At 33.7% G+C, this 26,407-nt stretch overlaps 1 protein-coding gene across 1 annotated transcript in view; it reads right to left on the reverse strand.

The window, feature by feature from the left end:
* The window catches only part of TTC6 (tetratricopeptide repeat domain 6), a 169,902-nt gene that overhangs the window by 102,390 nt on the left and 41,105 nt on the right, over positions 1 to 26,407 (reverse strand). Inside the window, exons 3-5 of the mRNA XM_025047939.1 lie at positions 15,095 to 15,304; positions 7,371 to 7,498; positions 2,799 to 2,993 (exon numbers count right to left, since the gene is read on the reverse strand). Coding sequence (XP_024903707.1) covers positions 2,799 to 2,993; positions 7,371 to 7,498; positions 15,095 to 15,304 — 533 coding nt within the window. The remainder of the gene's footprint in view (positions 1 to 2,798; positions 2,994 to 7,370; positions 7,499 to 15,094; positions 15,305 to 26,407) is intronic.

Raw genomic sequence — 26,407 nt, forward strand, 5'->3', positions numbered from 1 at the left:
ATACATCAAAAAAAATTTGTTTAAGTTTAATAAATAATTCCACACCTAGGAATTTTCTTACATTGCAACTTGGTTAAGTTAGTGAACAATATGAAATGAAATCACTCAAATGTTCACACATGACTTTAAGTGAAAGAGATCCATCTACAGAATGCCATACATGGTTTAAACACATGCATATACAAGAGATGTTCAGATGGCTGTTCACCAAACTGCTAACATTAATCTAGGTGTTTAAACACTTTTAATGATTTCTCTTATTTTAAAACCCAAAATCTAAAATTACATGCTTAGAAACTAACAGCGTCTATACACTCCTCTTTACAATACAGAAATTTGTAAAGCAAATATATAAATAATATAGAATATTTTTATAGTTCTCATAAAAATTATTGTTTAGCAAAATAAACTTAAGTTTGAACAATACATTGCTATTTTAAATTAGCTTAAGTATGTACCCATAGTATTTCATTAAATAATAATTACTATATGCAGAACTAGGAAAGCATTAAAACTATATAACACAAGTATTATTATGCTTTGTAGTTAACTGTTCATTGCACAGAAAAAACAAAAGTGAGAAAGTAAAATGATATTCATTTCCTGTTTACAAATACCCTTCTTGAGAACACTTATTAGTGTAGAAAAAAATTATCCATTTCTCCAAAATTATAGGCTCATCACACAGATACATTTTGAAAAGGTTAAGCTATGTTTAGCAAGGTAATCCTCAAGATATGGATGCCAGAGAATTAAGTATTCAGTACTTAAATTAACTTCTTATTTGGTACTTAGGAACAAATTGCCAAGAATTATCATCATCGAATAGAACATTTATTGACTCTCTTGGAAAAAGAAAGTGAGATCTACTTGAATAACAAAAATTTAGAATTAGAAAGAAACCAATATTTTTAACACTTTGCATGACTAATAGAAGCTGTAACTCCTCAAAATGATGCTTTGCCTGCAGATTGCTTATTGATATGACTCAAAATAGTAGTTTTATGACTACTAGATGATGTTTATGTCTTTATTTTCCATGCTCAGCTTTAGGCTTTTAATAGACAATCTAAAGAATATCATATGAAATTGCTATTTTCTGCCAGAGATACTGGACTAGTTTTGAAATTTCCAAAATTCTTCACATACGATTTTTTTTAATTGAGTAAACATTGACTTGATAAATTAAAACTAGAAGACTTACATGTATAAAATTATAAATAAGAAACAAAATCTTTTTGTCTAATTAGAAAATAAACATGAGAATTGTGATTACTAAACACAGAGAAACCAGATGATTTTAAAACATGAAAGAAGGCAGTAAAGTGTTAACAATTTTTACTAAAAGTCAAGGTTGAGGAAATGGGCTCAGAATATACCATGAAAAGAGTAGATAAGTTACTAATAACTTTATGTTATTAGTAACACTTTACTGCTAAAAAAAAAAACATTAAAAAATAGCAGACTTGTGTATATATGATATAATATGCTGAAATAAACTGAAGTGAAGTAGAAATGTATGCTATGACCAATGAAGGACTTCTGAAATGTAATTAAAAGTGATCTTCAAAAACATTAATCTACAGATCTAAAATAGTGTATATATAATACTGAAATATTTGTATTTAAATTTCATTTAATATTTAATGTTTTTAATATTCTTACAACATGTAGGAGAAGATTTTTTTAGAATTCCTACCAGACATTTTAAAAGGCATTCTCGATGGGCAGGTAATATGGCCCCCAAGGGGATGAAAATTGATGCCTTGTGGAGGGGAGGGTGATAAAAGCTTACTCTTTTTATGTATAGAGCATAGATAGATAGATTAGGTAGATAGATGATAGATAGATAGATAGATAGATAGATAGATAGATAGATAGATAGATAGATAGATAGATAGATGATAGACAGACAGACAGACAGATAGTACCATAAACTGATTTACAGCATATCTGGGGTATTCAAAATTAATGGGGAAGGGCGATTAGGAAAAAAAAAAGTCTAGAAAGGCTCCTTAAGGGGGTGGTAATGAAAAAATTTTGAGAAAAATTAAGTTAGACGCATCTGGATTCTAATCACTAACCAAAGATAAGAACTTAGGCAAGTATCCTGATATTATGGAGCTAAATTTTCTTCATGAATAAAATAGAAATTACGATTTCTCTCTTCCAGTTGAAGATTTAAATAGGGAAGATGCAAAGCACACAGTATAGTGGTAGAAGTATAATTACTGCTAAATAAATGTTGGCTCCCTTCCCTTTTCTCTTCTCTTTTGAGGATGCTATGATTATATACTCTTCATAAAATATTCAGATTCAAAGGAAAGTGAGACACAAGGAAAAATGGAAGAAACTCTAGAGACAATGACTTTTGTACCTGATCCCTGGAACCAAGTATGCCCAAAGAGGGTGAAATTTAAAAGTCTGGCTTCAAGTTCCAAAACTCTGATTTTCTTAGTTGTATCAGCTTAGCAAAGTTGCTTGATTTTTATGAGCCTCAATTTCCACATCTGTGTTCCAGAGTTGTAATGAAAAACAAATGAGACAATATGCGACACTCTTTGAGAATCATAAACCACTAAACTAAAGTTATCTTATGATAGGCATAGTTCATGTTAATATTGGCAAGAAATTAAGACATTGACCTAGACCGCGTACATACTGGGAAGAACAAAAACTGCTCTCTCCAGTGTCTAAGAACAGAATCAAATCAAGTCTTCAAAATCTAAACCTCAAAGGCAGAATTTCCTTGCTAGTTTAAATCTAGTTTAAAACAAAATTACCAGTGGAACTCTTACCTATTTCTTTGATCTTCATCTGTAAAGTAACCATCTAAGAAAGCGTCTCCAAATATTCCAAGTAGGGTATTGTGGCCTTTCTTGTCGGCTGTATGATACACTCGAGAAGCCAAGCACAAGTCAATGGGTAGCTTCTGGGCTGGGACAGTGGTACACAGATCATGAAGGTTACAAGTGGCATCGTCTTGTGGGATTCTGCAACAAAGAAAAAAAGTGGGCTTCTTTTATCATTGTGTGGTCTTTTGATATAAAATACATTGACAGTTTAGTTCAGACTCTAAAAAGGATGTCTAAATGTAAGAGATGAGATTTAAAACTATAATAATGATTTATAACAAATTTAATATCACAATGGCAGGCCATTGACCAGACCTTCAAAGTCGTATATCCAGCCGCCTGCTGAAGATTTCAACATATATATACATATGAGCTTGCTTTTAGATCTGTTGATTCTAAGGTATGTGTAAGATTATATATGTGTAATATGTATGTATATGTATGTATATATACATATACATATATGTATGTATAATCTTACACATACCTTAGAATCAACAGATCTAAAAGCAAGCTCATTATCATCGCCCCCTCTCTCCAAAAAAAACCTTTTCACTTTTGAATTCTAGAATTCAGTGACAACACATCTAGCCATCATGCATCACTCCTTCACCACCCTGCTCAAATGCTAATGTCTTTGAAGTAGAACAATGAAGTACATTATCCATTAACTAGCAGTGAACTCAGTGAAACACTGAGTCTCTCTAAGTTAATGCAGTATCTTCCTTCCCACTGTGCTAGAACTTGCCTCTTCTGCCTTTCTGAAACAGAGAGGAGGACATGAAGATATCCTTTCTTATGCCATCCAATCAACAAATACTTCATGAGTACCTACTATGATCCAGACTCTGGCTAGGTGATTTAAACACATACTCTATAACTCCCACAATGAAATTATGTAGGAGGTATTATTATCCTTATATTGAAGCAGGCTTATTTAGGATAAGTCACAAAATTAGTGAGTGGCTACTAGGATCTAAACACAATGCTACTGACTAAAAGCCAAATTTTTTGCCTATTAATGCCTCTTAATGATCCCTGAGGAGGGAGTATCTTTTCCAGTACTACTCCATCCACACCTCCCAACTAAAGTTATACTCTTTCTTTAAACAAATGATGACCTTTACAGCAAATCAATTCAAATAAACTTTAGATTGTGTTATCGATGACCTCCAAGCCCCAACTAATAATATTGATGATTCTCCTTGAAATTGCTTCTCCTCCATGAGCTTTTTTAAGCTTGCACTATCCCAGCTCTACATCTAACTCTCGAATTCATCAAAATTTTATTTAGTCACCGATTTCCTTTCTCCATCTTCTAAACTGGGTACAACTGGGTACAACCAAAGCTGAACTTCTCTTTCTAATCCGGAAAAATCAGCTTCAATATTTCAGCTATTTCCTCTGTGCTGAGAGCTCCCAAATCTCATCTCTAATATCACTAACTCACCTAGATCGTTCCTCTTTGAGATACGAAACACTAGAGCCATCTTTGGCTCCTCTTTCCTTAACCTGCATATCCAATGAAAACCTGAGCTTCTCCCCTGCACAGGGTTGCTTAGATGTGCTCCTTCTCCCTGTCATTTCTAACACAGTCAAGAGCCTCATCACCTCAACCTGTGTTAACAAGGATTTAATGCCATTTGGATGGAGCACTGCATCCTCTGTCTTTTCACCTCTTTCAATATCTCTGCAAAATTGTATTGCATTGATCTTTAAGTACTCCTTTACCCAGCACAATGGTTCTTTGATATTGCTGCATTCATCTAACTTCCTCTTTCTAAGTTTCCAGGCTCCTAGCATCTGGCCCTACTTCTAACATAGTGGCTAAGAGTTTTGAGTGTAGTGAAGTCAGACTGCCTCTGTTCAAATTCTTTTTTAAATTATCACATGGTCATAAGCAAGTCAATTACTTTCTTTATACCTCGGTAAATTGAGAATGACAACATTAGCACATTCTGGATAAAATTACTTTAAGAAAGAGAGGAGTGAATGCATTTAAAATAGTGACTCTCACATAGCAGATGTTAGTTGTTATTATCAGTCTCCAGGAAAATTCACAGGGCCAGCAAGTCCTGTCACTTCCTTCAGTTATGGATAGAATGCTGCCTATCCTTCTGTCCATGTCTAAAAATCCTTCAAAAGATATCGCCAAGACTAGCTTCTCTGCGAAATTTAATTTTTTTTTCTTTTCTACAAATATCTCTTTTCATTCATTGCCCTTTTCTTGTGCTACCCATTCCGACTCTTTATCTAATGGGGTAAAAGTCTATATTTCTTTGTACTGTGTTACCATGCAGGCACATAGACCAATTGGTTTTGTCCACCAATTGGTCTATGTGCCTGCATAGTAACACAGTACAAAGAAATATAGACTTTGGAGTTGGCTGGGCCTAGATCAGGATATTAGTTCTAACACACACAAACTGTATCACCGATGTGTCTGAAAATCTTCTGTAAAATGAGAATAAAAATCCCTAACTTTTGTCTTTCTAAGGAATTGGTAACAATAATAGTTCCAGGTCTATGAAAATCTCAAGAAATGCTTATTCTATTTTTATTGCTATTGTTATTAATTTTCACTGCACAGCACCTAACTCGTTGCTAGGCACGATATATACATTATTGAATCATTAACACAGAGTGGTTTCTGTCATTTTTAAAATAGCACAAGGTCCAAAAAGAACATGACATGAAATTTGTACATGTTTGAGTAGAGAAAGATAAGAGAGGTAAACCTAATACGTTTGGAAATGCCTGAGACAAAAAGACCAGACTGGAGGAGTAAAAACGGGTGTCCAGGAAAAAGGAATCCTAAGAAAGGACTGAAAAAAAAGAGGGGAGAAAAATGTAAGCTCTGATGTCAAGCTCATCTATATCATCATTATGTTTGGGACAGGTCCTGGCTAATGGAATGTACCTAAGATTACTTTTTTTTTTTTCTTTAAAAAAAGCATCACAACCAATCTGAATTCTTATGTTCCCAACATACTCTAATAACATAAATCTGTAAGTGAATCGCTCTTGGTTATCGAGCTAAATAATACTATATTTTCGAAAGATGGCTCAATTCCCAAGAAAAAAATTTAATTTGGGGGCCACTCACAAGTGAGAAAAGTTTGGTTAAAAAATTAATTAAGGAAATAGGAGCAGGGAATAAAAAATATTCAGAAACATTTTTCTCAAAATTCTCTTTTAACATATATATTTTTTAAATATCAGATTTTTATTCCCCTGCATCTTATTCTTATTTCTCTCTAATGGAAATTTCTAAGTTCAGTTTTAATGAATTAACACAGTACTATATATATATCAGAAAGGTCTACAAATATTTTTGGCATGCTCAAGAAAGGCTGTGTGTTTTTATAGCATACTCTCCTTAAACAGGTCTATTTGTCATTCTTTGAAACACTAAGACATAAAAAAGAAAAGACTCTGACTCTGTGTGTGGCCATGCTACTTTACTTAATGCACTAAATGCAAGGTTTTTTAGGGGGAAAAAAATCAAGAAGTTTCTGCTTCATTGATAATCTGACAGTAACTATTTATTGAAGGTAAAATACTTGTTGTCTGCTGTCACTATTTGTTTTAATACATAATCTTGCTAACTAAATGAGCTTAAAGCAATGTAGATAAGCAATGGCATGTACAGGGTCACTTAAATGCCAATTTGACTCTTTCATAAACTTTGGAATTCTTTTCCCATGAGTCTACTCTCAGCTACTAAATTGTGAGTAATATCCATTTACAAAGTTTAGGCTGGCCATAAAAAGGTTGTCTTCCATGTCCAGCACACCTTTCAGTGCCCTAAGCAACAACAAAAGCTAATAATTAAAGCTTCTTTAAGATCCCCATAAAGAGTTAAATGAAGAAGAATCTAGAATTAACCAACCCATAAAAAACCCAGTGGTGAAATAAGGAGAAAATCTGTTTCAACAAGATGAATGGCAAAAAGATAAATCTATACATCTAAACTGCATTTACACACTATTATTCAAAATTACGGTTACACCCCTGCATAATAAAAAATTTCATTAAAAATGTGGTGGTGGGAAGGGGATGAAATATGAAATGAGAGTAGAGAATAAAAAGGCCACCTAAATAATCAGTTCCATTAGCACATTTTGTGTCGGGTTGCCTTTTATTTTATTTTATAGTAACAAAATTAACCAGTATAATAAGCAATTAATCTAAATTAGACATTACAGTGACCAAAAAAAATAAAATCTAACATTTTGACATTTAATTATCTTTATTTTCACAAAGAGCTATTTTTATTATAGCTATTGTTATGTCATTAAATCAAGTACCTTGATCAAAAATAAGAACAGAAAGAAGGTAGAGTACAGTATACATATCCTAACTATTATCTGCCATCAACTCTTCTGTGAGGTTTAACTTAGATCTCATACATGAATTTCTAAAACATTTAATTTTCCTTTAGAAATGCATTTTCAGGTATCAATGCTACTAAATAACTTCTCTTCAGACAGTAAATTTGTAAACCTAATTTACTTTTTTTTACGTAGTTTTTGATCCTGCAGAGGTTTTGTAGGCTTTCTTTGCTGTGGAGTTCTTAATTTACTTTTTCTTGTTCGTTTAACTTCTTTTCCTTTGATTTGCAACAATTCTGATGATCTCACCTTTAAAAAAAATGAAAGTGTGCTGTTAAGGAGAATTGTAACATGAGAATTAGATCTTCTCTCTCATATTTAATGGTCTATTTTATATTTAAACTCCTAATTTTTATGTTTATTTTATAACAAAATATAAATCCTAAAGGTGAGTTGATATTTTCCTCTAGATCCTTTCTCAAATTTTTATGTAAATACTTTCATAACAATTAAAATATTAGTATTATACTTATTTATAATATTTTTATTGCCTTAAAACTACTAAAGAAGAAATATAAGATTTTTCGCTCCATAGATTTACTCTTCTTGATTGGTATTTTTAATAGGACTTAGCCTTACTCTCTTAAAGTCTAGCATGGGAGTTCCAGTCAAGATGGTGGAGGAGGTAAACACTGTGCTTATCTCCTCCCACGACCACATCAAAATCACAACTAAATTAAAGATCAATCATCATTGAGCATCACCTGAAGTCTAGTTGAACAGAAGTCCTATAAGAATAGGCCACCTAGAGACTGGTAAAAGAGGTGGAGACATGAAACAGGCTGGTCCCATATCCACCTGTGGCAGCTAAAAGTTGGGAGGGATATTTCAGCTATAGACAATCTGCAGATTGCTTTGTAGCTCATACCAAGTGACCCCAGGCAGGGCACAGGCAGCGGCTGACCTTGGCCTACACACAAGAGCCTCTCCCAAGAGGCCCCAGAACCAACACACTGAGGGGCCAGTTTCACACAACATGAGAGTACCATCCAACCACCTCTACAAACAGTACACCCAAAGGGAAGACTCGGCAGGCACCAGAGCCCCACTAAAGCAAACCCTGATCCTTAGGGTCAGCCCTTGCACAACAGTAACTCCACTGCAGTTACAGCTGGTCCTCACAACCAATCAGCCTGAGGGCCAATCTTTTTCAATGACATACCAAAAACAATCAAGGCTCAACTACAACAGGAAGGTATACACAACACACACAAGGGGCATACCCAGAGCACCCGGCTCAGGTGACCAGGAAAACTGTACCACTGGGCCCCACAGGATACCTACTAGATAAGGCCACTCATCAAGGCCAAGAGACATAGCAGCCCAACCTAGTACATAGAAATAGCCAAAATGAGGAGACAAAGAAACATGTCCCACATGAAAAGAGAGAACAAAAATCCAGAAAAATAACTAAACAAAATGGAGACAAGATACAGAGTTCTACCAGATACAGAGTTCAAAACTCTGATTATAAGGATGCTCAATGATCTCAGCGAGAACTTCAACAGATAGGAAACATTAAAATGGAGATAGAAAACATAAAAAAGAACCAGTCAAAATAAAGAAGACAAAACTGAAATAAAGAATACATTAGAGGAATCAACAGTAAATTAGATGAAGCAGAGATTTGGATGAAAAGGTAGCAGAAAACACCCAATCAGAACAGCAAAAAGAAAAAAATCTCCAAAAAAGTAATGATAGTTTAAGAGACCTCTCGGACAACATAAAGCATACCCACATTCACATCATAGGGATGCCAGAGGAGGAAGAGTGAGACCAAGGAACTGACAACCTATTTGAAGAAATAATGGCAGAAAACTTCCCTACGACCAAGATTACTCTACCCAGTAAAGCTATCATTTAGAATTGGACAAATACACAGCTTCCCAGACAAGAAAAAACTAAGAGTTCATCACCATCAAACCAATATTACAAGAAATGTTAAAGGGACTTCTTTAAGAAGAAAAAAAGAAAAAAATCAAAAATATGAATAATAAAATGGCAATAACTACATATCAACAATTACTTTAAATGTAAATGGATTAAATGCTCCAATCAAATGACATGAGGTGGTTGAATGGATAAGAAAACAAGAGATTCACTTCAGATAGAAAGACACACACAGACTGAAAATAAAGGGATAGAAAAAGATATTTCATGAAAATGAACAAAAAGCTAGGATAGCAATACTTACACCATAAAATAGGCTTTAAAACAAGGCTATAACAAGAGACAAAGAGGGACCCAGTAACCCCATTTCTGGGTATTTATCTGAACAAATTTAAAACACTACTTGGAAGAGACATTGCAACAACATGAATGGACCTAGAGGGTATTATGCTAAATGAAATAGTCATACAGAGAAAGACAAATACCATATGATTTCACTTTCATGTGGAATCTAAAAAACAAACAAACAAGACAGAAACAAACTCATAGAGAATATTTTGATGGTTGCCAGATGGGAGAGGAATAAGAGGGATGCGTGGAAAGGGGAAGAGATTAAGAGGTACAAATTAATAGTCCCAAACTGTCATGAGGATGTAAAGTACAGTAAAAAAATATAGTTAATAATATTGTAATAACTATGCATGATGTCAGATGGGTAATAGATTTATCAGGATGATCATTTCATAAGTTATATAAGTATCTAATCACTATATTATACCCCTAAACTAATATAATATTATATATTAACTATAACTGAAAAATAAAATATTTTTTAAAGTTTGGCATGTATCTTTTATGCTTTATATAACTATTTTCAGTAAAGTTTTTCAATTTGTTTTCTTGTACTTTTTTCTATTTCTATTGCTTGGGAAAAATTAAATGCATGTCTGTCTCTTAAATAATTGCCTTTTAATCATTACAGATATTCGGAGTATTGTTTTCCTAGATTTCCAAGGAAATTTGCAGAATTTATAGTAATACTTCATCTAAAGCATTTTCTCCATGGGTTTCTCTTTTTTATTTATTTATTTATTTATTTGTTTGTTTGTTTGTTTGTTTGTTTAGAGACAAGATTTAAGAAAGAAAGTAGGGAGGCTTTCCTTGGGGAAAGCAGAGAGACATGGTTGAATAAATAGAAGGAGGTGAAGAAGAGGGATGTTCTTATAGATTAGGTAGATGATTTGGCCTCAGTTCAGTAGTAGGAAGAGAGCTATTGCAATTTCTTGAGTAAGAAGGTGATGACGAATAAGGGAAGTTCAGAGTACAGACCATTTCATATCACCATCCAGTTACTGTTTAAATTTTCTCTACAGTTTCTCTACCAAATGGTCATTTATGCTGGCTTAAACATGATCAGGAACAGAGGATTTGAATACATCCAAAGGCAGTCTTTCTCTTTGAAACTCTTCCAGTTAGAATTTTTGTTTATTAGAGAGCCTAAAAATTTTCATCCTCTAGTCTCAATTCAAACTTCACAATCTAGCTCTCTTCCATTTGACAGTCAAATAGTTGAATACAATTGACTCTCCTGGGCCTGCTCCCCCCACTCCCAGCTAAACATCCCCTGTTCCTTCAATTCCACCTTACATGTCATGCTTTTGAAGTATTGTGCTTTCTCGTCTTGAATGCTCTCTCCCAGTCAGCGATTTGTCAGTGTCTCTCCTAAGATTGGATACCCACATTCGAACACAGTATTTGATGTGGTCAGATCAACCAAAAGAAATAATCCTCTTCTACGATATTTGTCAATCAATGCAAACTATGATTGTACTTGGTTTCCCAGCACTAAATTATAACCTAAAACCCTAATTTTTTTTTTATATTTTCTCTAAGTCATATCACCTGGTATCTATGCATTTAGATTGTGGACCCAAGGGCACAACCATATACACATTCATCCCAGTAAAATTTCATCTGAGATCTCACTAACCAAATCATACCAGTCACATTTTGGATGTTAGCTGCAAATCCAATCAGAAAATCTTCCATATTCTCATTCAAGTTATTAGGAAATATGCTGAACTGAGCACAGCCCTATAGCAGTCTACTAGGGACATTCATGAGTATCCTTTGAATAACTAATTACAAATCCATCTAGCAATTCACCTGACCACAGTCTTGTCTATAAAACTTATCATTGGAAGGCTTTCATAAATGAGTGACTGCAACCCAAAGGACAATATCGACTAAGTTTATTGAGTTTTCTTGTATACCAGGCTCTTCACTGTGAAACTTTTGTGTTGAACTCTAAGCCTAACACTTTTCTGATGTTCAGTCTAGTAACTCTATGAAAAGAAATAAGGTTGGTCTTCCACGGCTTGTCCCTGAGGGAAGCCACAATGGCTCCAAGTGATTATTGCTTCCTCTTGTAAGGGTTCAAACACAATTCTTTTAATGATTAATTTAACCATTCCAGAGTTTTGTCGAAGAGTAATCATACATTACAGAAACCATTTTCCTTACCCTTAAAAAAATAAAACTCAGATTTGCCATGGCAGTCTCCAGGCGTCTAGCACCTCTCTCACTGTAGCAGCTCCTCAAAGCTGCTGCTGACAAGGGCTCAACAGGCTTAAACTTATCAAGCTAAGCCAACAGGCTCAGATAGCGAAATTAACTCAAAATCTTTTACCAATCTTGGGCTTCAAGTTTCTTTTATCAATTCTTTTTCTCTTCTTTCTAAACTAAGGATCATTCTTCTTGTCAGATTTAAGAGAAGCAAAGTACAAGTTTATCAGCTTCCTTTTCTCTTTGTCATATTTCTGTTTACTTAAAGCCTCAACCTTTTTCCAAAAACAAATTAAGGGAGCTCTGTCACATGTTGTCATCACACTATTTATCCAAAATGACAAGGTTATCCTTTCTTTTTTCTCTCTTTGCTGCAAAACTAACATCGAAAAAAAAAAAACAAAACAAAACAAAAAACAAAAAAAACACCTTTTTTGTTCTTAGCATTATTCACAGGCCTCAACTCATTCTGGATCTTAGCCTTCTTGATATAATTGTTATAGCCACATGCCACTTTTATGTTTATTCATGGATATGTATTTCTTCTTTCATCTTTTGTATATTTTTAAAACTAAATACAATAAATGCAACAGATCGCTCATAATTGTTTTTGTGAGAACTTGAAGAGATTTAAGGCATCCCATCTCTCTTAAACTTCTTTCCATTTAGAATCTCAAGATATAGATATAGATATAGATATAGATGTGTAATATTTATATTTTTTTACAGACTTTTGACCTTTTGCCTTCCTAAAATGCTCAACAATCATCTCCTGGCCTCTTGCATCAGTCATTTCGTTACAGAGTCTTTGTTATCTAAGTTCTCTTTTGGTTGGTCAGGACTTAGATCAGAGTCCTAATATCCTAATAACCTTTATTGTACTAATCAGCTTGTAAGAGTAGAAATGGTCAGTAAAGTACAGATGATCCAATTCTCTATTTTTTACCTAAATGAGACTTTCTGGCATGTATGTGAGCAGTGGAAGCCCTGCATTGCTCCTTATCATGTCTCTGTGCTAGTTCTATTAGCTCTGAGCTATGTCAAAGATCTAAAAAAAAAAAGGAAAAAAGAAAGAAAGGAAAAGGAAAAAGAAAAAAAAAAGGTTTTCTTGTCCCCCTAATCTGGCTTGACTTGCTGGACGATATCGTTCTTCATTCCTGTGCCAGAGATGCTAGAGACTAACTTTATGACCTCAGATGTCCAAACAGGGTAAAGTTCATGGATAATAACTGATCTTGAGATGTTAACTGAAATGAATACAAGATACTCGGTGAAAATTCGGTGGGATGAGTCACAGGAATACTTCCAATGCTTTTTTTATGGCTGTGCACCACAATATCCCACAACAATAAACCATAAATTTTCCTCCCTTTGAAACACTTCTGTTTTCAGCTTAGAGTTCTTTAATCCATTCTCCAAGTCTCTCATGTCAAACCATTCCTCCTGGTTTCATGAGGGACACTCCACCCCTAGCCATTTTTGCCACTGAGAGTCAGTGTTCTTGTACTTATCAGACACCAGTTGATGATTTTTTTGAAAGGGCAGTGTTGCAAAGTAATAAAGAGTGAAGGTTCCAGAATTAGACCACCTCAGTTCAAGTCCTGCCTCTACAACTTAACTAGATGTTCGTACTTGGTCAAGGTATTTGTTCTCTTTATGATTCAGTTTTTCAATTACAAAATGAGGATGATAATAGGGTTGTTAGTAGAAAAAATAAGATAATCTATGTAAAACACTTAGCAAAGTGATTGGCACATAGTCAACACTCAATAAATTCTAGTTACCTTAGGAAAGGACTGCCTGTTTTTACCAAAATAAATAATTTTGCATGACTTCTTAATAATATTTAATAGCAGCCACAAAAAGCCAAAAAAAATTAATATTTTAGAACTTTTTTAATGAGAGTTTTAAATTCTTGACAGGCCATGGAAGTTAAACCACTGTCCAGAAAATCCATTTCATTCTTTGACACATTTAGTAGTTGACCACTTCCTTTAATGCCCACATTTTATTTCCAAAGTCCCAGTGTTCTGGTAGAACAGATAAAAACATTACCTGTGCCCACGAGACTAACACTTTTTCATCAAGATGCCATAGTCTTTATGGATGCTAAATTCTCCACACCTAGAAAGTGTTAGCTCAACACAGGATTCACCTGGAGTAGTTAGCAATGAGCTAGCTTTGACAGGCTTCACTCCATATCCCTAAGCCCATGCTTTAGAAAGACAGCATGCCTTCTGATGGAGTTGGTCACCAATCACAGGATAAGTCCCTTTCCCTGACAACAGTGGTGGATTTTCCCTGACCAGCTCTTACTTGTGGATCTTCCTTATTACTTATTATTCCAAGAAGATCAATATGCTAGTGTCATGCAACATGAAACTAAGAAAGGAGGGCTTGAGAAATGAAGAAACCAGAAGGCAACTGCACTAATCCAGACATAAGGTCATCAAGACCCAGACTAGGATGAGAGCTACTAGAAAAGAGAAGAAAAAAATAAGCACTAATGTTTAGGAGGAATCTAGGCCTTGGAGACTGATTATATGTGAAAGGCAAGGGAAAGGGAACATCACAGATAAATCAAAGGTTTCAGAGTTGGTAGTTTTGGGCAAAGGTTGAAGAACTGTTATGGCCAGTTGACTTGGGTGAAGTATAGTAAGAACATGGTCATTGGTGGGGAGAGGGAGACCCAAAAAAAGAGAATAACCAGGAAGTTCGTTTACCCACAAAATGGTATCCATTTGAATCAGTCAGAGAGAGGATCCCTGGTGATAATCAGGATACTATGCTATGGTTCAGGGAAAAGTGGCTTTTTCATAAATCCTAATGATAATGTATCTATTTTTAAATAAACTTATTTATGTACGTCAAAAAGTGACTCAAATTAAAGAACAGTACTAAGTAAATAGTGGTAAGGTAATATGCAAATATGGTAAAAATTATTTAAATTATACATAAATAAAATGAATCTGGAAAACATTCCCACAATAGGAAAACATTTAAGGGTTAGGGTAAACCTAAAATGGGCAAAGTTATAAATGCTGCAAAGTACCGCCAGTCCTGATCCCTGGGCTACAGTTCCTGATTCTCTCAAGATGGTAAAGGGAAGACTCTTGGTCAATTTCTGAAAGCCCTGAAGTTCCTTCCCTCAAAAATCTGTCTTTTCTTCCCAGAGTTGCTATTAGGTTTAAAACTAAAAGCCTTCAAAAAACAAACAAACAAACAAACAAAACAAGTGTCCTATTTTCCCAAATGGACAATTTGCACATATGAGGCCCTTTTTCAAGGGGAACTCCTGCTACATTCCTTGACCCTTGCCTGGGCCATTTCTTCACATCTGCACCATCTTCAACTCTCATAACCCTGTTTTCAACATAAATAGTGTTTTACCTTTAAAGACAACCGTTTGGCTGCTTTCATATCACTTTTGGGCTGTTCATCTTCCAAAGGTTTACTTGATTCATCTGCTGGCTGAATTTCCAAAGTTTCTTGAGGTGTAAATACCATATTTTCTGCTTCTGAGGGTGTCCATTCTAACATATCCTCTTGTTCAATCTGGAAAATACTTGTTATATTTTCAGGAAGTTCCTCTAACACATTCTGTTGGAAAACGTAAATGTACCAGAATGTTTTTATAACTGGTTCTTCCAAAGTTTTAAGTCATACAATGTTTTCTCTCTGATGACAAAATAATTATGAAAATGCATGACTGAAATTAAGCAGAAGTAGTAAGTTTCTTTTGAAGATTTACAAACAGAAACTCAAATTGACTTAAGAAAAATATGAAAACTGGCAAATTATTTTCCTCAGCCCTTGTCCCAGAAAATATAGCTACCCCACAATTATTATGCACCAACTCTAAGGAAATAACAAGACTCCAATCTGACCTTGAATCCATCCCACAATCACAGAATCAAGGCCCATTGAAACAGTTAACCTCAACCTCTGATTCTTCAGTCCTGAGAAATGGGATTCCTGCTAACCAGATGCTCTTCCAGAAGCCTGACTTCAGGTCTTCTGAGAACAGCTGACCCAGAGACCACAAGAAGACCACCCAGACACCCCAGCTCCATCCCAAACCCAAATGAAAAATTCTCACAAAATATCACTCTTACACTTATTCTGTGTTCCTTTAAAATGTCTGACTTAATCTGTATCTCACCAAGTCTTAAGGAAATCATCTTTATTGCCATATTTAGGTATTACCCAATTTAAACCAAGATTATTTGGGATTATGGCACACTTTGCTGCCTCAAGTTAGCAGATAATAAAACCAGTCTGACTTACATAGAAATCTGAATGCTATAGAATGACTTGAAAATGCAATTGTGTCACTTTGTGCTTTGATACATTCACTTATTAATAATTAAAATAAAGGGTAAAGATGGGATACAGTATCAAATACTATAAATGTTTTTTTTATGTGCAAGAAGGGATGGCTGAATCAAGAAATTTATGTTTGTAAAACAAAACTTGAATCTGAAGCTCATGTTTTCATAAAGCTACTGGATGGTTTTGTGGAAAAAATAAGAGCTCTGCAACCATATGGGAATTAATTCAAATCTTGGATCTGCCAATTAATAGATGCATAAGCTTTGTCAAGTTATTTTACCTTTTTTAGCCTCGTTTTCTTTATTGGTTAAAGGAGGTTAATGAAATCCTTTCATTAAATGGCAGAATAGATACACTGGGGTAATATGTATTATGGACCCTATAGTGTCTACCTATGACAAACTCATTCATTTTAGATTCCACAGCTTCGAGTACTATTAATCACTCCCTATCTTTTGAATTTCTCTGCTCCTGGCTTTTTCAACAAACTTTCCCAGGGTTCTGGTTTGGGAGACTGAATAGATGAAGGTACCATACTCAAAAATAGAAAATGGATAAAGAAAAGCATGAAGAGAGGGCAATGATAGTCCTCCAGCTGCAACTTATCCTCTTCAGGACTGCTCAGCCTTATCCCCTCCACAAAGCCTCTCCTGATCTTATCACAAGTCTGTGCCCTGCCTCTATTTTAGCGTGTATTACACTATGTTATCATTATCATAATCATAATCATCAATATATGAGCATTATCGCACTTAATTTTAATCTTCACCACAATTCCATGCAGTAGGACCTATTTGTAATCCCATTTTATGGATGAAGAAACTGAGGCTAAGAGAAGTTAAGTAACTTCCCCAAGGTCACACTGAGAGTAAGAAACAGAGCTGTGTTTGAACCTAGACAACCTGATTCCAAATTGTACTCTCTCACTCTTTCTCTTCTACCCAATAGGCTAGTGGTTTTCAAAATGTAGTCCACAGACTCCTGACAGTCTTCAAAACTCTTTCAGGGGATCCACAACATCAAAACTATTTTCATAATAATATTAAGGCTTATTTGCCTTTTTCACTGTATTGACATTTGCACTGATGATGTAAAAGCAATGGTGGGTATAACAGTGAACCAACACTTTTCAACAAATTAACACATGAGGTTACAAAATCATGCAGGGGTTAAAAATCCATTCAAAGAACAAGATGAAATACATTTTAATGTAATGATATACAATAAGTTCATTTAACTCATTTCAGATTCCCCACTACAATTAATCTTTAAGAAATTACCATTGTGGAGTTTTAATATAACAAAGAAGAGTATCTATAACTATGTAAAAGGGCTATTAAAATATGACTCCCTTTCTAATTTGTATGAGACCAGACTTACTTAATATACTTCAACTAAAAGAATATATACAACTGATTGAATACAAAAGTAGATATGAGAATCTAGTTCTTTATTAAACCAGATATTAAAGAGATATGCAAAAAAAAGTAAGACAATCTTACTTTTCTCACTAAATTGCTTTGTTTTGGACACTATTTTTCCTTAAAAATGTTTTATATTAATATGTAATTATCTTATTAACATACTAAATGGATTAATAAATATTTTATATTTTATATTTTAATTTCTAATATGATAAATATTGGTTGATACAATCCACATAAACCAAAATTCCTTTGGTTCTGTAAAATATTTTTTAAGGATTTAAAGGCCAAAATGTTTGAATACTTTAAAGTTTTAAAGTTTGTGAATGCCTTTTAAAAAATTGTATGTCACATGTCTTTATGTCTCAAGCACTCAGCACATTGAAGATCCTCTGCTATAATTTGTGAATAAGTGCACAAATAAATAGATGAAATTATATCAATGTTTTCTCTACTACGTATTAGTCTCTATTTAGAATATACGTTAAACAGTATTGTACTTTGTCTCTTTACATATTGTTCTCCTCAACACAAGTTCCTCAAGGGCAAGAACTGTCTTTTCTATCTTTGTATCAGCCATGACTATAACAATGCCTACCACCTTATAGGAAAAGAAATGAATAAATACATTCTTTGAGGTTTTTTTTATAAGTATGTGAGGAAATTGTTCTCCATGATGATCCAAAAACTATTATATTTAAAATAGTGGGTACTTAGGAGAAAAGATATTCCATTAAGAATGTTCTTTTAAAAAGTAATTATAAGTTGCATCAAAGAACTAAGAGACCTCTGGCCTGAGGAATCGAGATGTTCACAACTGAGGCTGTCATGTTCTGAGGATGCCGGGTACCACTTAGAAAAAGCAGGCTCTCTTGGGATAGGAGCATGTTGGCTAGTGCTGTCCAGGCAAATCTTACCCAGCAAGCTTTAAGAAGTCTAAGGGACAAGTAGGGTGGACAGATAGAGTTCTGTTCTCTTGCACAAAGTAGGCACCCAAAAAAATGTGTCTGGAATTTTTAGGCCACAGAAGAGCCTAATATTTATCAAGGCCAGTTATCGAGTTAAAAGGTATTTCCCCTCTAAAGAAGTGGTAAGCTTCCTCTTAGAAAGCCAGTGGCCAGAAAAAGATCCAGTGACTGCTTATAAATGTCAAAGGTGAGGGTATCATTTTCACAGAATTACAAATAAACCAATATTTTTATTTAAATCATTACTTTAAATAACCAAGATGATGTCTAAGCCAGGTACCTGATAACTGGCCTTTTTCATAGTTTTCTTCATAATGATATCTTTTCTTATATTTTATGTAAATATGTAGTGAATGGTATTAAGTAACTATTATTCTATTTTTCTAAACCTAACTAATCTTATATTTTCAGTTTACTATACCTGTAGAAACTTACAGGTCAAAATTTTTGACATCTATCTGTAAATGGTGTTACCTGGAAGCAGCAGTTTTAAGCCTAGATGCCAGTTTTAAGCTCATAGCATAGTGGCTAAGGCTTCAAAATTGATTTATCCACATTTAGTGCCATACATGCTGGGTCTTGAGGCAGGCAATAAGAATACAAAGAGTAATAAAACATGGTCTCAACACAGAAGCATCTCAACTTCCAGTAGGTTCAACCATTTATGGTAACTCTAATGTTACAAGATCCATGGCTTTTGTGAAGGAAAAGATTCCATACACTTTCCAAACATGTTATCCTAAAAATGAATTTTTATGTATGTGAAATAATATTTTCAGAAACTAATGGAGCTTGCTATTTAATATTTTTACAGGTCCTTTGTAAAGGAATTAATCATCATGCCATCATTAGTTTTACAAAGATGTGAATTTCTATACACAGAGAGATACTTCTCATTCATGGAAATATGCTCCAGATTATTTTGAATCCCATAAGTATTTTGCCAATGATAAATGAAAAAGAAGTTTTATTTCTGAAACAAATTTCTGTCACCAACTGTCCATATTTCTCTACAAAATTTTTTCCTTGTCATGCTTTTCACAATCCTTCTAGTTAAATAAAGAATATGACGCTTCCTTAGAAGCTAATAACTTTTGATTAATTCTCCAACTACTTTTTAGATCAGAATGCCTCTAGACCAGAAGAATTATTAAAAATTTTCCCCTTCTAAAAAGAGTTTGGGGCCTTAGCTCAGAAGGTCTACGATAGGCGCAACAGTGAGCCAAAAGTAGCCGGGACTCCTGATGCGGTACTGGATTAGATGTGCTTACACACCTCTAAAACAAATCAGAGGAGATTTAAAAAAAAACTCTTTACATAAATATTCAAGCAACAAGAGGCAGACTATTACTTCAATATAGAAAGAGGAGCATTTTTATTAAAGACTTTACTATTTGAGGTTCCTCAATACTTATCTGTAATCCTTGCTCCGTTTGTGCTTGAGATGTTTTGTGCCAGTACATTTTTCCCGTTAAAGAAATATCCTTTGAAGGAGAAAAAGAAACAATTAAAATAATATGAATTTAAAAAGCATTGAGGCATATTATTCAATGCAGTAAATTGTTAGTCAATATAATGCAGTAAATGAAGACTATATAAAAAAGAACTATAAGCAAGTCAATATTATACATGAAAAATACAGAACAAAAATACAATAAAATATTGTTTATTATTGATTTTATGGTTTTTTAAATGAATGATCTCTATAGATATATCATCAGATTTAATGAGAAAATTAAGTAATATTAAATCAGATACTGTAAAAACACTGCTATTAAATGGCTGCACAAGAAAGATAAAATATAAAGTAAAATTTAATCTAATAGACAGCAAGAAAGAATATGGATATACTTAAAAACTTAATGGGCATAACTGTTAGTGTCATTTTTATCATTACCAATGCTAATTGCTATTATTTTATTCTCTGCTCAGATGAAGTGGTAAGAAGATAGCACAGTGTCTAACAATGGATAGGAATAAAGAGTCTCATCTTCTGCCTAAACTGTAAAGTCACAGACCAGTCATCAACAGGCAAGTTATTTTGCTTCCCTCCACCTTAGTTTTATCATCTTTAAAATGGACATTAGACTACATGACTTCTTAAGACCCCTTTCTCCTCTAGCCTTTTAATAATGGCAACAGCAAGATATGAACATTGTGCTTTAAAACTCTGCTTTTCTATCTTTTCTTTGCTTCATTAAAAATATTGAACTGATGTCACTGGCTTCCACTCTATGCTCTTGTCATAAATAACTGTAAAACAATAAAATATAAGAACTCTTTTAGGACTGGACAGCAGGCAATGCAACAGTATGATGACTAAGAGAATGGGTACAAAAAGGTTAAGAGCTAAATCACCCCAGATTTCTGTCTTACACAGTTTCCAGACCATAACACAATAAGAGGGAAACCATACAGAGCCCAGGTATCTTACTGAATTGAAGAGACAGAAATTAGAGTAAGAAGACAAATTGGGGAGAATACGTTAGGTACAATATGGAGAGGAGGGACCTGCAAAGATAAAGAGCTCCAGAAGTCTGCAGAAACCCTCAAAGGGTCCTTGAGCCTTTGGCTGAATCCCAATCTTCTCATGCAGTGGTGAAACCCATGAGGCCAGACAAAGAAAAATCTGTCATGGAAAAAAACATTTACCAAAGAACTGTAAGCCACAATTCCCAGAGTTCACACAAGGTTAGGAATCATTAAGTCTCTCACCAGACATGCTGAATACATGGGACATTCATCATAAACCTCAGAAAGATCATACATTAACAATAGTGATAAATCACCTCTAGAGTAAGACTTCTCTGGACAGTAACAACATTTTAAATAATACTTGAAAACATCAAGGTGATCTTCAAATAGCTTAACTGCCTGTCAGAAGAAACTTTAACATTATTTTAAATGAAGACAACAAAATCCAGTTCTCTACACTGTAAAATGAACAATTTTCATCATCCAATCAAAAGTTACCAATCGTAGAAGAAGCATGAATATGTACTATACAACCAGGAGAAAAATCAGTAGGAAAAAAACCCAGATAAGAAAGAGACATAGAAATTAGTAGATAAGGATCTTGAAACTTCTAATATAAATATTATAAATGTTCAAAGAGATAATAAGGAGGAAATTTAAGGTACGGCAACAGAATCAAATGGAACATCTGGATAAAACATACATTATCTGAAATACAAATTCGACTGAGTGGCATTAATAGCAGGAAAGACATTGCAGAAGTAAGTAAATATCAGTTAACAGAAGACATAGCAATAGAAGCCATATACAATGAATTACAGAGAGATATAAAAACTGAAACAAAATGCATAAATACTCAGTATAATATATATCATAATATATATTTATAGTCTAAGAAAGGTGGATGTGGGGGAGCAGAAAATATTTGTACAGAAAAATGGCCAAAAGTTTTCTAAATTTGATGACAACTATAACTTCCCAATACAAGAAGCTCCATGAACTCCAAGTAGAAACACACAAAAAATATTGTGCTAAGTCCATTATAATCAAGATGATGAACACTAGCAATAAAGAAAAAAATCTTAGAAGCATCCAGAGAAACATTAAGTACAAATAAACAAAGAATTACCAATGACTTATTACCAGAAATTAATACTGCAGGCTTCTTGTCAGAATTATGCAAGCCAAAGACAAGAAGGCAACGTATTTTAGAGTACCTGCACTGAAAGAAAATGACTATTTATAGAATTCTATATCTGGCAAAATTATCTTTCAAAACCAAAGGCGAAATATCTTTTCAACAAACAAAAGGTAAAAAAGGGGTATCATACATATGTAAGAATTCTTGTGTATGCACAACTGTCTTTGAAAGGACACGCAAAACCCAGTATTTGCCTCTGGGGCCAGACTGGAGAACTGACGGACAGGCATAGGGATATTACTTGTCAATGTATATCTTTCTGGTTTGTTTTTATTTGTTTTGACCATATATATGCATTGATGTCATGGGTGCATTTATGTGTGTCTATGTATATATATCTCCACAGCATGTTTTTTAAAAATAATGAGAACAAGAAACCTGAATGGTTGAATGTCTTTTCCATGAATGGAGTCTCATTTTACCCAGTGTCCTTGGAAAATGAATTTCCATAAAAGTGAATGTTCCAGATATATTACAAAACTCAAAACTCTTTAAAAGCTTTAAAAGCTTTTTTAATAAAGGATATCTATGTGGGAAAAAAAAGTTCTTCACCATCAAACCTGCATTACAAGAAATATTAAAAGAAATTCTTCAAACAGAAGGAAAATGATATCAGGTTAAAACTTGAATGCTCACAATGGAAATAAGTGGTAGAATGATAAAAATGTGGGTAAATTTAAAAAAAAAGACATTCCCCCTTTTAATGATTTCTTTAAAATATGATAAAGAAAAAATAATAACGCGTATAGATGTGAGGTATGCATTAATGACAGCACAATGATGAAAGAAGGGAAAAAGGATTATACTGCTGTACAGTTCTTATACTATATGTGAAATGGTATAAATTACATATCATAAACCCCACAGCACTCACTAAAACAGTAAAACAAAGTGGTAAATAAGTTAATCATATGGAATAGCATGAAATGCTAAAAAAATTAATCAAAGGACTACAGGTAAAGAGGAAAAAAGGAACGAAGAATAAATGTGACAAATAGAAACCAAAGAACAAGATAATAAATCTATACCCAACCATATCAATAACTACATGTAAGAGATGTGATTCTAAACAATTCAATTAAAAGACAATGTCACAGCGCAGAAAGAAAATACAATCCTACTATATGATCACTATAGGAAACCTACTTTAAGTATAAAGACACAAACAGGTTAAAGTAAAAAACTGAAGGGAGATATAACATGCAAATGCTAACCATAGGAAAACTGGAATGGTTATAATAATATCAGACAAAGTAGACCTCAAAACAAGAAATATTAGCAGGAGTAAGAGGATTATTTCATAATAATGAGTCAAGTTCCTCAGAAGACATTAAAGTGTGTGCTAATGATAAACTTCAAAGGGCATTAAAAAAAAAAAGCTAAGAGAACTGAAAACAGAAATAGAAAATTTCACTATTATAGATGGAAATTTCAAATAAGACTATATCTGACTCCAGGGACTTTGCTTTTAATAAATATACTAGCTAGACAATTGACGTGAATGGGAAATTTCACATTATATTCTTTACGATCTTTTAGGTTTAAAAATATATCATTAAAATATTAAGAGATGACAATAATGAACACCAAATTCAGAATATTGTTCACAACTGATGAGGGAGAGAATTATTGGAAAGAAGTACAAAGAGGACTTCTACTTTACTTGTAATTTTTTATTTATTTAAACAATTTAAAGTGAATATAACAAAATAATAAATTTTGAAAAATCTGTGATGAGTATTTGCACTACAATTGAAATATTTCATAATAAATATGCTTTAAAGAAATTTATCAACACATTTTATGTAGATATTATAAGAAAGTCAAAGATGAATAAAAATATCTTAATATAGAAACTTATAGTTTACTGAACTTGTAAACATAAATGCAAAAATTCCAGTTAAAATATTTCAAATGAAATTAATCAGCCTATTTAGAAACAATACATCTTGACCAAGAAAATTTTTTCCAGAACTGCATGGATAATTCATTGCTAGTTTATGAGACTAACAGATTAACATGGAAATTAATATGATCATCTCAATAACTGTTGAGGAAAGTCAATAAAATTCGACACTTATTTCTGAGTAAAAATTAACTAGAAATAGAAGAAAACCCCACAAAAGATATTTACAGATTCCTGCACCAAACACTGTACTTTATAATAAAACATTAGACAGATCAGACCCAAGGCAACAAGAAAAGAAGTGATAAAAATAACACAAGACAGAATACAAAATGTCGCTATTAACAGATCATATGACCATATATTTGGTGGAAAAAAAGAAAATCAACTGAAAAACTATCAGACCAAAGTAGAAGTACTAAGCATACCTAATAAGTTCAACAAATAAAATTTCACACCAGCAATAATTAGTTAAGATCCCATTCTCAAAAATGAGCTACTAACATAAGCAATGAAATGAATGAATCTCAAAAATATGTTCAACTAGAAAAGACCTGGTTAAAAAGGCACCAGAATAGCCAAAAATATCTCAGCTTATTGACAGTGATGCTACAGGCTAGAAATACCTGTGGGCACTCACTGAGGCTGACAGTATTTGTGGGAGACCCCACAGACATTTCCCTAACCAATGTGGTGGCTGGACCAGCCCTTTGGTTGGTTACAAGATGTACCTCAGCAACAGTCATTAAGGAACTTTGAAAAGACAAGATTACTTACAAGTCTAGATAGTACATGGCATGCCCAGGTCCAAATAACAAGGTTGCGGTAGACAGAGAGAGAGGGCATGAACCTGAGGTTCTGCTTTTATTGGGGTTGAGAGTGGGGTGCCCAGGGTTCCATGGATTCACTCTTTAATAGTAAATAAGAGCAGAAATTAAACCGTGAAAAGGAAAAGCAAGCAGTCATATAGTTAATTATCTAGGTCAACCAGAGCTTTTCAAAAAGGAGAACTTCATGGGTGAAACAGCCTCGCTCTTTATCTAGTTTCTAGTTGGCAATGTATTTATTCAAGACAGATGTCTATAAAGTGAATGCCTTGGCAATCAAAATCTTACTGTCAGGCACTTACATTACAATCAAAAAAGCTAATTGTCAGGTATTTACACTACATTTATGTGTATGCCAAGTGCTGTGCACATGCTCAGAAAAGATGTAGGAGACCTCAGTTTTCACCTCTGGTTGATCTTGAGGCTCTAAGCAAGCTGGAAGTGAGGGCTAACACAGTTGTAAACTGTAAACTGAGTATTGAAGTTGTGTCCCAACACACAAAAGAATCCCTCAGCAAAAGCCGAGACATTGGTTCCAGGAACTCAAGGAAATCTATGTTAAATAATTACCTGACCACTTAGATAACCAAGCAGAAACTTTAGTGGCCATATACACCAAAGAATACAGACTTTTCAACATTAGTTAAAGCAAGTCAGTCAATTTTTTTTTAAATGACAATAAAAAAACAAAAACAGCAAACAGCAACAATAACAAAATCTGGGGCAAAAAGGAGGATCTGGTTTCCATAACTATCACATTATTTATTTTAAATGTCCATTTTATAATAAAAAATATATATATATGTATGAGACATGCAAACAAACAAGAAAGTATGGCTCAACCCAGGAAAAAGGATAATCAATGGAAATCATCTTTGAGGAAGCCCAGATTTTAGACCTACCAAATATTTTAAGGCATCTATTTTAAATATGTTCAAAGAACTAAAGAAAACTATGTCTAAACAATTGAAGGAAAGTATGACGATGATGTCTCATCAAATTGGTAATATCGAATAAAGAAAAAGAAATTTTAAAAAAATGAACTAAGTAGAAATTCTGGAATTGAAAAGTACATTGACTGAAATGAAAAATTTAGTAGACATGCTCTAATCTGAGCAGACTCTGAAGAAGAATCAGTGAATTTAAAGATAGGTCAATTGAGATCATTCAACCTGAAACAGAAAAAATAATAAAGAAAATTGAACAGAGCTGTGGGACACCATCAAGCAAAATAGGAGTCTGAGAAGAGGGGAGGATAGAAAGGATATTGGAAGAAATAATGGCAAAAATTTCCCAAAGTTGATGAAATACATTAAGCTACATATCCAAGAAACTAGACAGATCATAACCAAACTGCCAAGTTAATGGAAGACAAAGACAGAGAGAATCTTGAAAGTAGCAAGAGAAAAGCAACTCATCACACATAAGGGATCCTCAATAAGATTAACAGCTGACTTCTCGCTGGAAACAATGGAGGCCAGAAGGCAGTGAGATGACACATTCAGTATTAAAAGAAAAAAACATCAACCAAGAATTCTAAATTCGGCAGAACTATCCTTCAAAAACGAAG

This window comes from Pteropus alecto, unplaced genomic scaffold, assembly GCF_000325575.1.
Source record: "Pteropus alecto unplaced genomic scaffold, ASM32557v1 scaffold104, whole genome shotgun sequence".
Lineage (NCBI taxonomy): Eukaryota > Metazoa > Chordata > Mammalia > Chiroptera > Pteropodidae > Pteropus > Pteropus alecto.